Genomic DNA, 21,062 nt, shown 5'->3' with positions numbered 1-21,062 from the left:
ACTTCTAGATATAGATCTGTCAGACGGGGTCCTTTTCGATTACATTTGGCTACTGCCCACAAAACTGTGCCTTACTGCACCTTTATGAAGCAGCTAAACATGTGATCTCTCTGATTTGGATACAGACTCCAGAACCAACCAGAAGTGATTAAATCAGAATGGTCTCGGGCATTATGGAGCCTGAAAGTTAGGCAACATAAAAAGACCAATATGACAATTTTTGGAGAGATACAGGGAGCCCTACACTGCCTTTAGGGGTGTTAACACATCTGCCCCTTGATTTACTTTTTTCATTTGACCAGTAGCAAATTCCTCTCTTTTAGACTCTGAAACTCATATTTTCCTTTGAGCCAAAGCTTGTTTTGGGTACTGGCCTAGATGTTTCCACTTAACCACCATAACTACTTTCCCGTGCCCCCCAATTCTGTCAATTGTCTTACCTTTCTCCTGCCCCCCTCCTTACCCCACTTTTCCCCCACCTCCTCCCTTGTGCTTCCCAGCCCAATGAAACTTACCAATTCCCATATCACAATGATAGCACTACAGTGTCACTGGAGTTTCCATTTGTTAATAACTTAAAAAATAAACAAATGTATGATCTTGGGTGTATGCTTCACCTTTGCGATGCAGTAGATTTCATAAGAATTTTATTGAGAAAGCAGAATAAAACCATAACCTACTAGTTATAAATGACTAGTATAATGTAGACCTATACTAATTTCCTCCAGAGCAAAAGAAGTAAACATTGACACCACTTATATACCGGATACTGTGGTTACTGGAAAGGAAAGGGATAAATCCAATTATAGTAGAAAAGCTGGACACTGTCCTTACACACGTCTCATCTGATGAGGCCATTTATGTGACAGTAAGACTGGAAAGTCCACAAAACGATAGAACATTTACAGCTCAGTGACTAACAGCACAGGATGTTGTGGGGTCAGACCACATGATTGATTTTAGAGGTAGTGTGAGGCCAAAACTCCCCACACAGTAAAGGAAGAGAATCAGACAGCCAAAATGTATGTGTTCATTAAAACGAAAAAAAAAAAAAAAAAAAAAAAGGTTGCCTTTTGAGCTATAGCACACTTACCATGTAAGTTTGCATATTAAGAAAACTCAAGTCCCTGTGAAGCTAATAGACCTTCCCCTGAATACTAAGGCCCATAATAAAAATTAAAAAAAAGACGTTAGCTGGATATACTGTATTCATGCTTATCTACATACATTACAAGAAGCAGATTCAAATGCTCTTCAATAAGGTTTACTGAGATGCTTAAATGAATGCAGCAATAAAATCAAGCTGAGAGCTGCCAATTTTAATCTGCAAAACACCAAAACTATGGGAAATTCAGACTTCTTATATTAACAGTACACATATTATTGTCTCACCTGGAAGATTGTGCAGCTTAAAATCAAAACTACATGCTGTGTCCGTTGCATGGAATTTGGCATTATCAGAAGTTGGTGCAGGTTAACTGTACAACATTTTATCTAGTGCTCAGATACCTACAAGGCCCCCTTGCATGTGAATGTAATCATTTACTGATGTTTATACACATGATCTTGCTGGCAGAAAGATCCTGAGTAAAAAAAAAAAAAAAAAAAAGTAATGTTTTGTAAAGAGTTTGCATATACACATGTACATGCATATACACACTTAAAATTCTTCATCTTCTAGCTGCTGGTGGCGAAATGTATGAGTATTGTGGTTATATAAGTAACACGGCATTCAGATGTATGCAGGTTTCCAGAATATTGGTTCTCAACGGAGAACGGTATTTTTTCATTCTTCTTTGGGTTTTGGTCTTCCAAGATTGGGTTCCAGAGTTTGAAGGTTTCTTAGAGTTTTGGGAGGGAAGAAATCTCCAATCCAGTGTCCAGGTCTTTCAGAAGAATTTCTGGCTGGACGTACAGATGCATGCAGCCCTTATATTGAAGGACCTGGTCACAGTGCAGAACTCCTGTTAGGAGACAGGCATACTCCATTCAAGGGACAAGCCTTTATTCTGATGGAGAGATTCTTTGTCCCTTGGTCTGGGAGAGTCAAGGTGGCTAAGGGAGTATGGAAGACAGATATTCAGAATGACTAAGCAAGTCCAGGGGAGGTCTCTAAAGCATGAGATAGCCCGGAGAATCCCTATTGATAGAACATGATAGAACAGGGAGTGGGCCCAAGCAGCAGGGTACTACAATTAAATCCGATAGGAGAGCTGAAAGAGGGCTGCAACTAAAAACACAGAAGTACTGTGTAAGGTGGTCTGAGGCAAAGAGCCAAGGTTAAAGTAAATGTAAAGGCAGAATATTAAATTTTAATGCATTCGGCCGCGTACACACGGGCGGATTGTCTGGCCAACTAAGTTCGTCAGACAATCCGACAGACAGTCCGTCCTACTTTTGAATGAACGGACTTGACCACACACGACGAACAGACAGTCCGCTGAAAGCTTGCGCGTTGACGTGTACGGCACGTACGACGGGACTAGAAATTCGACGTCCAATACACTGCAATGCAACCTTCGGCCGTGTAAATCCTTTCTGAGCATGCGCCATACTTAGTCCGTCCAACTTGCCTACTCACGAGCGGACTGTCTGCTGAAACCAAGTTTGGACGGACTGTATTACGGAAATTCCGAAAGACTTAGTCCGCCAGACTGTCCGCTGAAAAAGTCAGCTGAAGCCCACACACGAGCGGATTGTCCGCTGAAACACGTTTCAGCGGACTAAGTTGGCCAGACAATCCGCCCGTGTGTACGCGGCCTTCTGTGCATTAAGATAAAATGCCTTATGTGTGCAGCAGCCCCCCTCAGCCCCCCTAATACTTGTCTGCGCCCCATCTCTATCCAGCAAAGTTGTAGGAGTGTCTAGGCCATCTGGGACCCACTGACTGAGACAGCAGCGCAGCGCCATTTTCTCCCGCTGCTTTCAAATAAACAAAGTCAGCCAATCAGGAGAGAAAAGTTCTGGGTGGGCCGCGGCCCCGTGTTTGAATGGACACAGGGAACTGTGGCTCAGCTCGGGTACCCCCATAGCAAGCTGCTTGCTGTGGGGGCCCTCAACAGGAAGGAAGGGCCAAGAGCACGAAGAAGGACCCAAGAAGGGGAGGATCTAGGTTGCTCACAGTTGCGAATCATCCATGTGTGCAGGGTGTTAACTGCACATGGGCTCCCGAGGGGGAGGGGCACTGTGGCCCACACTGTACACGGATGATTTATTGTCCCTCGTTGTACCTTAAGGGCCGGTTCACACAGGGGGCGACACGACTTGCCGTGCCGCGACCTGACAAGTCGCCCCCGTTCTGTACAATGGAACCGTTCTAAGAGGAGCGACTCGAGTCGCTCCGACTCAGAAAGAAGGTTCCTGTACTACTTTTGGGCGACCTCGGGGCGACTTGCATTGACTTCTATACAGAAGTCATTTGCAAGTCGCCGCTGAGGTCGCGGCGAGGCAAGTCGTGTCGCCTCGCACCGCCCCCTGTGTGAACCGAGCCTTAATCTTAAAAACTACAGGATAATGGTGTTGTGATATCTTGCCAAAAAATAAAAAAGCATAATATTATTGATAGCACTAGAAAATAAAAGCCTTTTAAAATACATTTGGCAGAACTCCATCAGTATTACCAGAAAAGTAGCTTCATTGTTATCCCACTGAAGAAGAAGAGAATGTGCGCTGCATTTTGAGATTTAAAAATGTGCCGAATCACAAAATGTTAAATTGTCTATTACGAATGCTGGTTTACAAGACTGACAGCTTCTGGCTCCTCCTTGCCTCCGAGCATGCGTGTTTGTACTTGACGTACTTTGTATGACGGCCCTGTGCAACTTTGTCACACAGTATTTGCGCAGCAATTTTTCTAACGTGTTTGCCAAAAAAGGCAAAGAAACGGTTTCACAAATAAAATAAAAAAATACTAACATTAGACCGATATTTTTTGTATAAATAGGCAACGCTTTAAAAATTTTAGAGGTTGCAGAGGAGGTCTAGTACTAGAATTATTGCTCTCGCTCTAACGTTTGCGGCGTATGTAACTTGTGTGCATCTGCCTCTGGTACTTCACCAGCCACTGACCTCACCGCATGTCCCTACATAATACTTACCACCATACACTCCATACTCCTCTCCTGCACATACTATCTACCACCTTACACTCAGCACTCCTCTCCAGCACAACCCACCACCATACACTCCATACTCCTCTTCTGCATATACTTACTCACCTCCACACCCCTCTCCTGCACATACTACCCACAATACACTCTGCAATTTAAGCCACTCTCACAATTCGCTGCGGCGCTCTGCCTTTTTTTGATAGCTGCCTGGGGCCCGTTGATTTCATGATATGCCCCAGGGCTGTGCAAAACCACTGCACAAAGCAGGTAAGTATAAAGTGTGTTTTTTTGGGGGGTTTTTTTGCTTTAAAAATAACAGACTTTACAAACACTTTAAGGCCTAAGCAGCTGTTCTGCTGAAGAAAGAGCCAGACGGTTCGTTATTTTCCTTACGTGTTTACATGGTGAAAAATCCCCTGTGTGGGCTGTTTTGTTGAACTTTAACTTAGATTAATAACAGTGGACCAACAAGCCCAAAAATCAGTTCGGATTACCGTGGGCTCAAAGAAAAAGCTACTACCACTGAGCTAACACCACCCAAATATCACAGTATACATTTGTAAATACTTGAGTATATACGCAGTGACAGTCCAAGGACCAGCCACTGTATAAAAAGAGGGGAAAAAAAAAAAAAGGGGCAGAGGTCGGAAAAGTACAGGTGCACAAACCCCTTGGGGCTTGTTGACTTCATAATCACACAGGAATGTGCCGCGTGTTCCTGTGTGATTCAAATGTGATCTGGGTGCAGTGCGATTTATATCCCTTCATTTAAATGTACTGAAATCTCGCCAGACCACACCATAGTAGTGCAAGAACTAGTTTTAAAAACGCACTGCAACTGGATCTCATGGAACTACTGCACCATGGGATTTGGTGCAGGCAAACGCAAACACTGATACCTGCTACAGATCACAAGTGCAGAGTGTTTTGAACACAGTGTGGGAAACACACATGGAACGCGGGTTTCCCGCACTACGCTGTGGTGTGAGCTGGTCCTTACAATGAAGAACATGGGCATCGTTCAGAGCTCCCGTTATGAGACAAACGTGTTCCACTCAAAAGGCAGCACTCCCTGCTAGAGGAGAGATTGATTATCCATGAGGTTGAGGGATTTGAGGCAGCTAAGAGAGTCTGAAAGACAGAGAGCTGAGATGACTAGGGGCCTGTGGGAAGAGGTCTCAGAGGAGAGAGCCCACAGTGTCAGGAGAGCCTCTATCGAGAGGCCAGGAAAGGGCCCATGCAGCAGGGTGCTACAACTGAGAAGGAGAGAGGGAAAGCTAAATCAACAGCGGTACTGTGTAGGATAGTGAGAGACCAGAAGCCAAAAGTCAAGGTTAAGGCCTAAGCATTGGTGAAGAGAGCCTAGTGGCTCAGTATTTTTTGTCATCTGATTGTGAAAATATTATGTGTGGGCAACGATTTTGTAGAGCTTTGATTTTCTTTGAAAAATGTGGGCTGACAACAAGCTCTGAAACAGTTCGGACTGGCACTGAAAAAAAGCTACTACCACTATGCTAACAAAATCCCTCATTCATACATTCCTGCACGAAAAATTTAAATGTACCAATTTTCTTACAGCTCTAAATGCATCACTGTACTATAGATCTTTTTGCAGTTGTGTGTATTGTCCCATAGACACGTGTATTTTGTTTATAAAAAAAATAAATAAAAAATCCCTACACAGCTACAAACTACAAATGTGGCTTTTTTTTACCCATGTGCAACAGGATTTAGGAACCCAGCACACAGGCTGGCTGAGCCCATTCATTGTAACTTCAACCATATTTCCTACACCCAGGCAGCCCATGTGCAGCATACACCGTCATTGACATGAATGACTGGGCGCCCCCCATCAAACACAAGTACAGCGTCCAGGTGTATACAAAAAAAAAAAACAAAAAAACTGAAAATGAGTTTCTACTCCTGCAGACCTTTAAATGCTTTGGATTGTTAATAAATAACTAGTTTTAAGCCATAGATCCTGAAGGTGGTGAGCGTTTTGAGCTTCTTTACAAAACAACTACCAGCAGCCAAAAGCATAACTTTTTAAAGAAAAAAATAATACTAGCAGTATTCCTCTAGCGTTGTTCTACTTGGCAGCAGATTTATTACCCCAGGTACATTTTAGTACAAAGCTAAATCACCAGACTACTACACAGATCAGCAAGAAGAGAGCTATGCTGATTAGCCACATTTATGAATAGCTTTTTGGCTGACTGAAATTGACAGACTGTATACAAACTCAGGATGGATAAACAAAGAAACAAGGTTGTACCTGTAGCATAATTCTGGGGTATTGCAGGATGGATAAGAAAGCAAGATTACAAGATGCCCACTTAACAGGTTTACGCCTTTTAGGGTTACGCTGGGTAAACACTAGACCCGCTGGGTTGAACAAAAAATCCCATCACCATGTAGTGTGTACAAGTTTATTGCCCAAGAACAGGATGGGCGATGCAAAAGTTGAGGAGCCACATTTTTTTCTAGCTTTGCTAGTTCCAGAATTTACCTGGCTAAAAGGTGTAAATTGTTACCAGATCACCAAGGTATCGATGTTAAAAGAGCATTGTACCTGGAAGACAGGTGTTGTTGAAGGTGCTATGGGTGGTCGTTCCATTTTGATGTAAATAGTATAATTTAGCCCCGGTTCACACATATGCGATGCGGGAACCAGCACGATTCCAGTGCCTGTTCCTGCATAGCATCTCCCTCGCAGGCAGTTCCCACTTCCCTCTGCAAACTGCTGCGGGTATCAATACAAAGTTAATGACACCCCCAGATCGGTTCACACCCATGCAATCCAATTTCAGTGCGGGGAGGGCGGGGGAGGTTCCTACACCTTTTACGTGCAAATGATTTCGCATTGCACAGACATCGCATGTGATTGGCAACGCAATGCAGTGCTAGTTGCCCTCTCTGTACAAAATGTGCACTCTCTTGAAAGCATGTCCCTTTCCTTTATGGTGTAGGAAGACTGCTGAGTATTGGCCTGTATAATTTGCCCTCTTACGCTGGGCTGTTCATTTGTGTAGGTTGTTTTGTATCCCCAATGTACAGGCGTTTGCATTCCACACTACATTGCACTGCACATACCAAGTTTACATTGATTGTGCTTGATTGAGTCTTTAACTGCTTAAGAACCGCCTACTGCACACACCGGTCCTGAGCTCCGTGACCGTGGCCGTGGGACCAGTGGACCCGATCGCCGCTGGTGTCCCGCATTTGGGTCACAGCACTGAAGAATGAGCAGAGGTCTGTGTAAACAAACCTCTCCCCGTGCTTCCTACTGTGGCTGTCACTGATCGTCTGTTCCCTGTTATAGGGAAAGACGATCAGTGACGTCACATGCCAGGCCACTAAAAATGTAGCAGTCACAATAAAAATAGCTGATCGCCGCCATTACTAGTAAAAAAAATATATATACCGTATATACCCGAGTATAAGCCGAGATTTTCAGCCCCTTTTTTTAGGCTGAAAGTGCCCCCCTCGGCTTATACTCGAGTCACCGCCGTCTGCCTACCTGATCAGCGTGTCATGCAGACAGACGGCGGCCATTCCACTGTTCAAAAGCCGCGCCTCCCTATCTGTGATAGGCGGAACACTCAATTTCCCAGCAGTCAGTGTTCCGCCTATCACGGACATCCTCTCATCCTCGTCCGTAGTATGAGGATGAGTGGATGTCCGTGATAGGCGGAACACTGACTGCTGGGAAATTGAGTGTTCCGCCTATCACAGACAGGGAGGAGCTGCTTTTGAACAGTGGAATGGCCGCCGTCTGTCACAGACGAGGAGGAGAATTGCGGCTTTTGAATCCTGGCATGTTTTTATGACATGCTGATACATGCTGATCGGTGCAAAATGGCACACAATGGCACACGGAGCTGTGGAAGGACACAGAGCTGCAGAAGGACACAGAGGGTGCAGAAGGACACAGAGGGTGCAGAAGGACACAGAGGGTGCAGAAGGACACAGAGGGTGCAGATTGGCACACGGAGGCATGCACAGGACACAGGTAGGCTGCAATGGACACAGGGAGGTACACAGGGAGGTATGCAGCTGCAGATGGGCATTGTTGACCCTCTTTTCCACTCTTTTAAGCTGTAACAGTAGCTGCTGCATGTCTCATCTTCGGCTTATACACGAGTCAATACGTTTTCCCAGTTTTTTTGTGGTAAATTAGGGGCCTCGGCTTATATTCGGATCGACCTATAGTCGAGTATATACGGTAAATGTATTAATAAAAATGCTATAAAACTATCCCCTATTTTGTAAACCCCTTCTTTTGCGCAAACCAATCAATAATCGTTAATTGCGATTTTTTTTTTTTTTTACAAAAATATGAAGAATACGTATCGGCCTAAACTGAGGAAAAAAATGTTTTTTTATATATTTTTTGGGGATATTTATTATAGCAAAAAGTAAAAAATATTATTTTTTTTTTTTAATTTGTCGCTCTATTTTTGTTTATAGCACAAAAAATAAAAACTGCAGTGGTGATCAAATACCACCAAAAGAAAGCTATTTGTGGGAAGAAAAGTAGCCAATTTTATTTGGGAGCCACGTTGCAAGACCGCACAATTGTCAGTTAAAGCGACGCAGTGCCGAATTGCAAAAAGGGGTCTGGTCCTTTGGCTGCAAATTGGTCCGGGGCTTAAGTGGTTAAAGTGTTATTCAACCCAAACCCAAAAATGTATTTACCAATCATTAGATGTGGTGGCTGCATACATTTTTTTTTTTTAATAAGCTTTTTGCCCTGTTTTCATCTGATGATCCAGCCAGTAACACCTCCTGTATTAGTGAGACACCACTGTACAGAAATGAGCACAGGAGGCAAAGCAGACAGCACCATTGCCAGTTTGGGGGTGGGTGGGGTGTGGAGGGCTTGGTGGAAGTGTTAAATATTATCAGGTTTGAATATAATAACAAATTGAAGCCAAACGCCAACTCTTTACAGATACACTCCCAAACCTTGTGGACCGCCTTTGCAGAAGAGTTGAAGCTGTTATAGCTGCAAAGGGTGGGCCAACTCAATATTGAATCCTACAGACTAAGCCCCTGTACACACGGTCGGAGATTCTGCCAACCAAATCCGTCGGATTTTGTCCGTCAGATTTAGTCTGACGGATTGTGTCCGAAACTGTTGCATACACACGGTCGGACTACGTTGTCGAAAAATCCGATCTTTCAGAACGTGATGACGTAATTCTGTTACGATGGGACTAGATTCAGGCTAGTAGCCAATAGCTTTGATGTAGGAATTTGATCTGAGCATGCGTGGCACTTGGTCCGATCAAAATTCTCTACACATGATCGGATTACGTCCGACCGGCCCGGTTGGTCGGGAAAGATTTCCAACATGTTGAAAAATTGGGTCCGACGGAGATTCGAACGGAATCAGTCCGATGCATACCACACACAGTCGAATTATCTGACGACACGGTCCAATAAGACGCATTCCGACGGATTCTCCGACCGCGTGTACGCGGCATAAGACTGGGATGCCATTAAAGTTCATGTGCGTGTAAAGGCAGGTGTCCCAATATTTTTGGTAATATAGTGTATGTGGTGCATACATACTGTGTATAGTGCGGGATGCCAAGTGAACATTGTACTATGAGGGATTTATACATACCCCTCCCTATAGGCATGTCTAAATGATTTTATTATTTATATAACTAAAATTCTGTATAATTTAAAGTTTTGTCTAGTAGATCCTTGGGCACCACTAAAATCCATTTTCTCAAATACTCACATATGCCATTTATAAGTTTGTCTGTATATTGTCTGTGTTTGCATCCCCCCCCCCCCCCCCCCCCAATATATAAGGTATGCCTTCAGTTCTGTTTGCATTTCAATAGACTGTAAGAGGGGGCCCCATCAACACCATCTGTTTTCTACATATATTGTTTTTAAAGCGGGAGTCCACCGGGACTCCGCGTTTTTTTTTTTTTTTTTTTTAAAAGCCAGCAGCTACAAATACTGCAGCTGCTGACTTTTAAAATAATGACACTTACCTGTCCAGCGCGCCCGCGATGTCGGCACCCGAAGCCGATCTCTAGGTCGTCTGTCGGGTCCTGCCGCCGCCATCTTGGGTATGGGAATCAGGAAATGGAGCCTTTCGGCTTCATTTCCCGGTTCCCTACTGCGCATGCGCGAATCGCGCTGCGCAATAAGGACGCTCCCCGCTGCCTCTGGGATCTGTGTGTTTCCCAGCAGGCAGCGGGGCACTTGCGGGAAGGGGCGGGCACTTGCGGAAAGGGGCGTAAGTTACGCCCCTTTCCGCAGAGAGCTATCCCGGAAGTGGGTGCAGTTACCTGGATTATCCAGGTAACTGCACCCCCCTCCCCCCTGAAAGGTGCCGATTGTGGCACCGGAGGGGGGGAGGGTTCCGATGAGCGGAAGGTCCACTTTAGGGTGGGCCTCCGCTTTAATATCTTTACCGGTGATTTGACAACAATTCACAACTTTATTTGTAAATCGAATTATGCAGTCCAACATATCCAGTCTTCCTGACACCAACAACTTGATTAAATAACTAGAACATGGTGGTTCCAAAATGTTCACACCCCTACTGCAGCTTGTTGGACCATGAATGACAGCTGGATTTTGGGATTGGCAACAAACACGGTTCCAAACACATGCAAGCTCATCCCTAATAATTACTGTGGAGAACTGTGCAAGGAAACCTGTGTAAAAAATTAAATAAAATAAATATAAATGAAGCTGCCCTTTTTGGCTTCATTATAAAAATGGTATTTCTATCTGTAAAGGTTTCCTTTAAATTGGGGAAACAAGTCATGAAGACACAAAGGTGGTTATTTATGAAAGGTAAATCCATCCAGTCATGTGCAAGACAAAATGCTGTTTTTTTATTTTCCTTTACTTCCAAGTGCACTTTCAATGCAAAGTGGATTTGCCTTTAGTAAATAACCTCCAAAATGTAGACATATGGCATGTTAATAAAGTTCATTGCCTAATGAATCATAAGAACTCTCTCTTACTTTCTGCTCATACCAAAATGTAGCCACAATGTCACATTTGATTAAAGCTTTAATCAGCATTAAAGTGTTTTTTCTTACCTGTAGGTCAAAGAACTTGCTGTATCTCCGGTAAACGACTTCACTTGAGCTATTTGACCAGCTAACACTAATAATATACACCTAGAAAAAAATAAAATGGCACAGTCAAGCATCAATTGCATTATTCATCTTCAAGAACAAAAACAGCAACCACATACAGATTCAGTAAGTACCAATGCTAGTGATGGTTCAAGGCCCAGTCAGTGTGGACAGGATAGGACATCACACACATGAAGAATGGGGTTGGGCTTCATGTACACAGGACATTTTTACAACCTCTCCTGAGCTATTTACCTTGACAGATGGTAACCCTCATTTAAAAAAAAAAAAAAAATCTTCAAAATAGCCAAAAATGAAAAACTCCTGCAAATGAAACACGGCTAAATGTGAGTTACCGTGTTTAGCACTGGAAATGCCTTTAAACCCAGCTTTTGAACCCATTTATTGCGTTCCAAAAAAGCCTCTAAACTCAACTGCCTAGAAACTACTGTAAACGACCTTATGTACATGTAATGATAACATAACAGAGAAGAGTTCAGGAGCAGTTGGAAAAAAGGCCTTAAGTTCTTGCTTGATTACACAGCTACGGATAGAGATATTAATTTTCTTAATTAGCAGGTAGATCAAATGAATTCAGGCGGCTAATGCCAAGCATAGATTTTTACATTTTCTCTTATGACCACAGTAAAATTACATTTGGTTGGCTGCTATGAGCTTTTCACCTTTTACTACCCTTGAGAGTTCTGAGGAAATTCAACATTGAATCTTGAGGAAAGAGCAGTTCTGGTTAGCCACAGCATACAGGTTGTCACTTTATTCCCAATAGGGAAGACACAAAGCACAAACACTCCATAGTGTAGTAGTGAATAAAAACAAAACAAAAAAAATTTGACAAATAAGAAATGTGCTCACAAAAAAGTTACTGTAGTGGGGTGGGTACAGGGATCAGGCAGCCGGCTATGTTTGGTAATGAACCTCTAGTCTTCACCACAGACGTGGAGAGAGCATGTGATGAACCAGGCACCAGAGATCAAAGAATGACACCCAATACCAGTAAGTGCAGGCCGCAAGTACTAGAACCTCCTCCACCTGATGACACTCCTAAAGCATGTGCCTTCTTCGTTAGCCTCTTTCACTTTTAAATGCACATGTTCACCAGCACACTATGGATTGTCGAAGAACGTTGAAAATCTTTATTGAAGAACGATCACATCAGAGGAAACAGAACAAGGGTGCACACACTGCTTCAGGCAAAAAATGGACACACCCGGTCCAAGGTGCTAATCCTGACTCATCACCGTAGGCAATATCAAGAGGAGAAGAAAAGACTAATCGCACACTTGAATCCAAAAGATGCTGTAGAAATTAATTGTCATGAGCCAGACAAAATTGCAATGATGATCAGTTGACGTGTTTCACACCAAATGAACCATGCTTGTTGTCTGTGTCCCCATTAAGGAGATTCACTCTCTCTATTGGTCCTGTTTACCATTACTGAAAGTAAAAGAAAATCCCAAATTTTGGATTGTCACAGAAAAGTAATAGGGGAAATCTTCCATTGGGGACACTAGTTCTGGTGGCCTGGGGGTCCCCAAAGAATTCCCTTAATTTGCAGGGATTTCTTTTCACTTCCTGTTTGGCTATGGGACAGGAAGTGAAATCTCAGCAATGGATCACAGATGCCGGAAAAAAAAAATCTGACAGGGGTTATAACTCTCCCTTGCTCTATTCAAAATTTAAAAAAAAGGGACAGCATTGTTTGAGTTTGTCGAGCCTTGTAAATAGTGTTGACAGAAATTGAATACTGAAAGGGGTATTGAGGCTGCCATTGCTATCCTCACTCTGCATCCATCTTCAATACTTTCAGCTACTAACCAAGAATAAGCATGCAGATTAGAGCTGCACAATTAATCGTTAAAAAATCATGATCTCGATTCAACCCCTCTGACAATCTATATTGCAAAGTTTGCCGATTCTTTCATATAACAAGTGGAGAGAATTCTACGCTCACTCAGTGGCAAAAGAAAACATTGAGGCAGTCTGCCAAGTTTAACATGAAACATTGTAACTTATGCCCCATACACACGATGAGATTATAGGACGAATGATCGTCCGTTTTTTATTGCATGCTAATCTCAGATCGAATCTGATGAGTTTACTAAAGTCACGAAAATTCCCGCACGACAGAAAAAAAATTCGGAAGTGATGTCATGTGTTGTAATGCATTTGTATTGCATTTTCGAACGATAGCTGTACTGATTAAACGAAAATCGTACGATCTGGCATCGTACGAAAAAAATTTCCGTGCATGTCCGATAGAATAATATCGGATATACTGTCCTAATCGGCTCTCGAAAGCTCTGTACTAATGATCCGATTATCGTACGATCGATTCGAAAGCGGTATTTTCCGTACGATTTTCGGATCGTGTGTACGGGGCATAACTCTTCTTAGATTAAAGGGAGAAACTTCTGTGTGAAAAAAAATCCAGGCAGTCTGCCAGGTTTTTAAACAAAGTGTAAATGCAGGAAGATTAACCACTTAAAGTCTAAATCTTTTCCTGACACTTGTTTCTCAAGTTAAAAATAAATATTTTTTGCTAGAAAAATTACTTGGAACACACAAACATTATATATATTTTAGCAGAGACCCTAGGGAATAAAATGTCAATTGCTGCAATATTTTATGTCACACTGTATTTGCCCAGCGGTCTTTCAAATGCAATTTTTGGGGAAAAAATACACTTCAATGAATAAAAAAAAATAAAAAAACGAAACAGCCCAATTTTTTATGTGAAAGATGATGTTACGCCGCAAGAATCGTGATCTATCTTCTAAGCAAAAAAATTGTGATTCTTATTTTAGCCAGCTCTAACATTACAGATTAGAAGGTCAGAATGAAGCCAGGACTCCAAATCAAAACATTTTTTGTTCAGGGCAATGGCTCAAAAGTATGGAAGCCCAAAATATGTGTAAGACAGCCAAGCAACTGTCACTTACAGGAGCAGAGGCCAGCAATGTCTTACTCCATATTCTCAGTAAAGGTTTCCTTTTTTTGTGTCTAAAAATCTGGATGCTATGGTCAAATAAAATCACTTAGGCTTTTTCAAAACCATGCTTCAGTGATTTTCTGCATAAAATGTCAGTTTTTCTTTATGCACTGCTTTGTAGTATACACACAGAGTGAGGAGACTGTATTGGCGGGCAAAGTATGGCCAGTAAATACTAATATACCAAGACATATATCTTATAACAGAGTCCCAACCGGAAATGTTTACTTAATATCCACACTAGTCCCCCTCCTTTATCAGGAAGATAATTCACCTAAATCAGGCAATGGACTGCAGACAGATTGGCAGGAAACCAAGATCTAGGCAGCCCTTTATATGCAGGAAACCACATGTCTAAAGTAACCCAGTAAGACCCTGGCTCTATACAGGCAATGCAGAGCCTGTTTCACAATGCCTACTCTCATCGGACACTGGGAGGTTAATAAGTAGATATATTCGAAACAAAAAACAGGGAGCCGTGTTTCTAATGGTTCTATACAGCATGAACTTGCTTGTCTGCATTAAAAACTCTGTCCATCATCCAGCTGCAAACAATTCCTAGCCTTTAAGAGATACCCCAAATGCACCAACATCATGAAATGCACTATTTGACATCAAAATGGGACCACTTCAGCTACCCTACCCTTCACATTCTATAAAATGTCAGAGCACCCATACTGAGGCCATCATTTGCTGATCTTCTTTTTGAAATTGCTAGCTGCCTGGCTTTTGTCTCACTTAAACACTTTTGCTTAAAAGACCTGGATAAAGTATACTACAAAGTTAGTAAAGTGCATTAATTCCAAAGCATTAATATAGATAGGAAACTAGCAATTTTAAGAGGCAGCACCAACAGTTCTCTAATTGTTTAGGCTGGATGATCCTCACCATGGTGACCAACAACAATGGAATCCCAAAATAAAAAACTTACTGTATAGTCTTTTCATGCTTTTTATTAGCGTTTCTGACTTTTTCGTACACTTGTCATGTCAGAAACCTGTACTGTAGCCTGCCATTTGCCTAACTTTTTCTGGCTCTACTACTGCCAAATCTTGCCTCAGGTTCCTAAGTATGCAGAATGACTGAAAATATGGGTTTTAAAATTCCCTCTCCTTTACTTTTTCTGAAACTGTTGTAACTCAAACAGCCAAAGCATCATAAAGATATTTAGGCAACTGCCATTTTCAGGATTGGTTAGAGGTTGCAACCTAGATATTTCTCTCGTGTCGGGGGAATATTCTAATGTGTATCTATAGCCAGAACTTTTTTTTTTTTTTTTTTTTTTTACTAAAGTAGGGAAATCTCAAAACCCTGGCTAGGATATTTTACTGGTATACGTGTCCCACTGTGGAAGTTTCACTTTGAATCCTGCCCTAGTGACACAACTGGAAGTTAAAGGAAATCTTCAAAGTAAGTTGTCCCCAGAACAGATGCCCCCATTGGAGAATTTCTGCTCATCTCTGGGGACAACCCTAATTATACTGCTGACCACTGGCTCCCACTAAAAAATATAGTGAAAAGAAATCCTACATTTTAGAGGGGTGAATCACCCCATGGGGGAAAAAAAAAAAAAAAAAAAAAAACTTGACATAGGGTCTAACCCTTCAGAATCATAATCTGACTGCTAAACTTACTGATATCATGCGTACCTTTCATAAAACCTGGGGCCCATAGAGCTCAAAATTCATGTCTGCAGACTTTGATCACCATCTACTAGATACCTGAGTGGTCATCCTACTCACCTGAAGTTGAAGGGGTATGCCCAAGCCTTTCAAGATGCCCCTCCTCCACTTTTTAACCCCCCCCCCCTTTTCCTACACTTCTCCCCATTTTTCCCCCTTTCTCCCTCTACTGAGATCTTCGTCTTTCTTGCTTATTAATTGCACACCAGTTGACATTATGCAAGGGCCCTGGTGTCATTGACCAGTCTCACTTATGCCGCGTACACACGATCAAATTGTCCGGCGTACTTAGTCCGCCGGGTGGCATTTCACCGGACAATCCGATCGTGTGTGGGCTTCAGCTGACTTTTTCAGCGTAAAGTCCGGTGGACTTAGAAAGTAGTTTTGCAGCGGACTAAGAATGACGCATGCTCAGAAGCAAGTACGAAAAGGAAGCTATTGGCTACTGGCTGTTGAACTTCTTTTCTAGTCCCGTCTTACGTGCTGTACGTCATCGCGCTAGCAATCGCCGGACTTTCCATGCGTCCGTGTGTGGCCAAGTCAATTCGGTAGAAAGTCCGCCGGACTATCCGCCGGATTGTTTGCCAGACTAAGTACGCGGGACAATTCGATCGTGTGTATGTGGCATTACCTGCACTATATCGTCTATATCGGTTTATGTTTGACCACCAATGCAACATTGGCCTGTGGGCCTTGTTAATATTGAATGTACTTTACACTGGCTCATTAAGTACTACCTTGTGAAAGTAATAAATTATTAAACCTAAAAAATATTTTTATTGTAATTATTATTAACACAAGCCAACAAACATTTTGGTGCCTCGAATGTTAGACCTGTTCCAGGGTATATTTGACCTGTGGATTCCAAATACAGCACCAATTCTTCCCCAACAGCCCTAGGTTTTTGAAATACAGCAAAAATACCATATATATATATATATATATATTTATCACTCTTTACTATGGCCGCTTGCAAAAAAAAATAAAAAGAAATCAGGATATAAATATAGCAAAATACATTGGGATGATTCAGGCAGCACCGTCCTGAAGTAGCCAAAAGTGGTAATATACACGCATCTCTGGGCGTCACCTGGGTCATTAGAACTCCATACTTGAAGACTCCATTGCTGTTCTAGGAACAACCCAACATTTGGGATTTATTTTCACTATTAATTGTAAAAATGACAAATAGAGAGGGGCGAATCAATGACAGCAATAAAAACCTGACAAGTGTGCTAATCACTTTCAACTCTGTAAAATACTTTAGTTATACTTCAAAGTGACAAAGGAGCTTCTCTAAAATTAGATTTCCAATACCATATGATTATATTCAAACACTGTGCCAAGTATACCATTAGTGATGCCCACTAATATGGGCATTATGGTACTGCTGAAGACTTTGATTTCATGCTCATCCGAATCATTTAAGAAGCCACAGAGTAAAATGAAACAAAAAATACATCTGCTATCCATTTTATCTTACAATTCAATAGGATCGTGTAAAAAAAAAAAAAAAGACCTAATTAAGGGTCAACCTTATAAATGAAGACTGGCCATACACTATACAATGTTCCTTTAGATTTACCAAAACCATAGAATACAAGGTCAAACCTAAACACTTTCAATTTGTATGTAGTTAGTCAGGCCCTTGCAATACATAGTTGATGGTAAATTGAAGAAAAACTGTATAGTGTATGGCCAGCCTAAGGCTGAATTTCTGTGAAAAAAAAAAAAAAGTATCCAAAAATAGTCTTGGCTTTTAAAAATAAATATTCTACCTGATGGGACCGTTTCGAGCTTCTGCTATTTTCATTGCTGTGAAACATTTTACCACACTACATTACTGAATGATATGCAGCCCTCTGGCATGAACACATCTAACATCTATACAGTTCACTGCATAATTTATTTAAAACAATAAAATGCTGATCACTACTTAAAAGTCAGGCAGTGAAATTGTGGGTGATAAAACATCAGTGCCTAAAAATCTGAAGCACTGCTAGAGCCTATTCAATACTTCCAGATGACATCATATAATCAAGCTATTTTGTTCTGCTAAAATCCCAAAGTGAACAGAGGTTTTCACCATTATATCATCATTGGCCATCATCCTAAAGAAAGTAGCACAGCTAATGTGTATTTGCTGGCTTGTCCTTGGGTTAACCCATTCATCCCTAGGCTACAAAGCAAGATATTACTGGTAAAAGTATTTCCGGAAAGTGGTAAACTCCATTCATGTCATCTTCATATAATAGATTTTTATCCAAGTTGAATAACCACCACAGCATTTTAACCACTTGCGGACCAGTCATGTACCCGGTAAGTCACTGTCCTTCAAGTGTTTATACCAAGATGATGCCTGCATCCCAGTACCATTTTTTTATTATTGTTTTTTTTTTTTTTTTTGGAGCCAACGGTCAGCTCTCTTGTAAAAAGCAATCCTAGTGGCTTACTAGCCGCTGGATTGTTTTTACAAGCAACGGGAGGGGATGTCCCCCTCCCACTGCTGTTTTACCAGGGATCTCATGTCCCACCAGGGGTCCTAATCAACCAGCCAGTGCTTCCGCTGGCTGATCAGAGAGCAGAACAATAACTGGATCGGCTTTGTTTGGCTCTGGTGACCTGGACTTGACATCACTTGCGGTTTCCCCAGATGTAACCTAGGCCATTTTCAAAAATCAAATACATCCGAACACACCAATTTTTGTGTGATAAAATACTTTTAGGGGAAGAGGAGGGATCTGGGGTTTTTTAGACCCCCAGATCTCTCCATAAAGAGTACCTGTCACATGCCTATTGTTGTCAGAAAGGATGTTTACATTCCTTGTGACAGCAAGAAAAGCGATAAAAAAAAAAAAAGTGCCACCGCCCTCCTGTGTAAAAGTGTATGCACGCATCAGTCCCACACGCATGCAAACAACGATTTTCCCCACACATGTAAAGTGTCACCACAAATGTCTGATAATGGACAACAATTCTAGCACCAGACCTCCTGTATAAATCTAAAGTGGTAACCTGTTTTAAATGGATTTTAAACCCTCAAGGTTTTTCACCTTAATGCATTAAGGTGAAAAACCTACTGTAGTGCAGCAGCCCCCCAGAGCCCCCCCTTTACTTACCTGAACCCGATCGTTCCATCAACGGGGACGAGCACAGCAACTCCAGCCTCTATCTCAGGTCCCCATTGGATAGATTGATAGCAACAGGAGACATTGGCTCCTGCTGCTGTCAATCAAATCCACAAATTTACACAAAAGCAAGGGGGCGAGGTCAAATCCTGCTGTCTGTGTCAATGGACCCAGCAACAGGACTCGGGAGCGCGCTCGCACAAGAGCCCCCTTGGAAAGAGTCTCAACAAGGGGGCACTCGAAAAGAAGGAGCCAGGAGCCCCTGAGGGACCCCAAAAGAGGAGGATCAAGGCCGGTCTGTGCAAAACCCTTGCACTGAGGAGGTACAGTGGGGGAGAACAAGTATTTGATACACTGCCGATTTTGCATGTTTTCCTACTTACAAAGCATGTAGAGGTTTGTAATTTTTATCATAGGTACTCTTCAACTGTGAGAGACGGAATCTAAAACAAAAATCCAGAAAATCAGATTGTATGATTTTTAAGTAATTAATTAGCATTTTATTGCATGACATAAGTATTTGATACATCAGGAAAGGAGAACGTAATATTTGGTACAGAAACCATTGTTTGCAATTACAGAGATCATACGTTTCCTGTATTTCTTGACCAGGTTTGCACACACTGCAGCAGGGATTTTGGCCCACTCCCCCATGCAGACCTTCTCTAGATCCTTCCAGTTTCGGGGTGGTCGCTGGGCAATACGGACTTTCAGCTCTCTCCAAAGAGTTTCTATTGGGTTCAGGTCTGGAGACTGGCTAGGCCACTCCAGGACCTTGAGATGCTTCTTACGGAGCCACTCCTTAGTTGTCCTGGCTGTGTGTTTTGGGTCATTGTCATACTGAAAGACCCAGCCACGACCCATCTTCGATGCTCTTTCTAAGGGAAGGAGGTTGTTGGCCCAGATCTTGTGATACATGGCCCCACCCATCCTCTCCTCAATACAGTGCAGTCGTTCTGTCCCCTTTGCAGAAAAGCAGTCCCAAAAGAATGACGTTTCCACCCCCATGCTTTATGGTTGGGGTGGTGTTCTTGGGTTTGTACTTCTTCCTCCAAACATGGCGAGTGGAGTTTAGACCAAAAAGCTCTATTTTTGTCATATCAGACCATATGACCTTCTCCCATTCCTCCTCTGGATCATCCAGATGGTCATTGGCAAACTTCAGACGGGCCTGGACATGCGCTGGCTTGAACACGGGGACCTTGCATGCGCTGCAAGATTTTAATCCATGACGGCGTAGTGTGTTATTAATGGTTTTCTTTGAGACTGTGGTCCCAGCTCTCTTCAGGTCATTGACCAGGTCCTGCCGTGTAGTTCTGGGTTGATCCCTCACCTTCCCCATGATCATTGATGCCCACGAGATGAGATCTTGCATGGAGCTACAGACCGAGGGAGACTGATCGTCATCTTGAACGTCTTCCATTTTCTTCCATTTTTACCTGATCATCAAGCTGCTTGCCTATTGTCCTGTAGCCCATCCCAGCCTTGTACAGGTCTGCAATTATAGCCATGATGTCCTTACACAGCTCTCTGGTCTTGGCCATTGTGGAGAGGTTGGAGTCTGAGTGGTTGCACATGTGTTTTTTATGCAGGTAACAAGTTCAAACAGGTGCAGTTAATACAGGTAATGAGTGGAGAATAGGAGAGCTTCTTAACCACTTGGGTACCGCGCTATTGCCGAATGACGGCATTAGCGCGGACCTAGATTTCCAGGACTACGTCTATTGACGTCGTCCTGGTTACGAGCGGCCTGCGCGCCCCCTGAGGGGCGCGCGCGGCGCACTCTGTGATCGGCGAGTCCGTGAGACTCGCCTGATCACCGATCCGTGTAAGGGGTCGATCCCGACCCCTTATCACGTGATCAGCTGTCAGCCAATGACAGCTGATCATGTGATAGAACGGAGCCGGTAATCGGCTATTATTCCTCCTCGCGCTGACAGCGCGAGGAGAAAAAAAAAAGCCGATCACCGGCGGCCGTGATCGGGACATCAGTCCCGATCACGGCCAGCAATGAA

The 21,062-nt window shown here is 42.8% G+C and overlaps 1 protein-coding gene across 3 annotated transcripts in view; it reads right to left on the bottom strand.

Moving 5' to 3' along the window:
- The window catches only part of SH3PXD2B (SH3 and PX domains 2B), a 298,381-nt gene that overhangs the window by 219,006 nt on the left and 58,313 nt on the right, over positions 1-21,062 (bottom strand). For all 3 annotated transcript variants that reach the window (XM_077472772.1, XM_077472773.1, XM_077472774.1), the window contains exon 2: positions 11,189-11,269. In XM_077472772.1, the coding sequence (XP_077328898.1) occupies positions 11,189-11,269 (81 nt within the window). The remainder of the gene's footprint in view (positions 1-11,188; positions 11,270-21,062) is intronic.

This window comes from Lithobates pipiens, unplaced genomic scaffold, assembly GCF_037356315.1.
Source record: "Lithobates pipiens isolate NorthernLeopardFrog02 unplaced genomic scaffold, aLitPip1_a1.2 Scaffold_8, whole genome shotgun sequence".
In the NCBI taxonomy this organism is placed as follows: Eukaryota; Metazoa; Chordata; class Amphibia; order Anura; family Ranidae; genus Lithobates; species Lithobates pipiens.
Note: the sequence above shows the minus strand (reverse complement) of the source record. Positions and strands in the feature narration are given on the sequence as shown.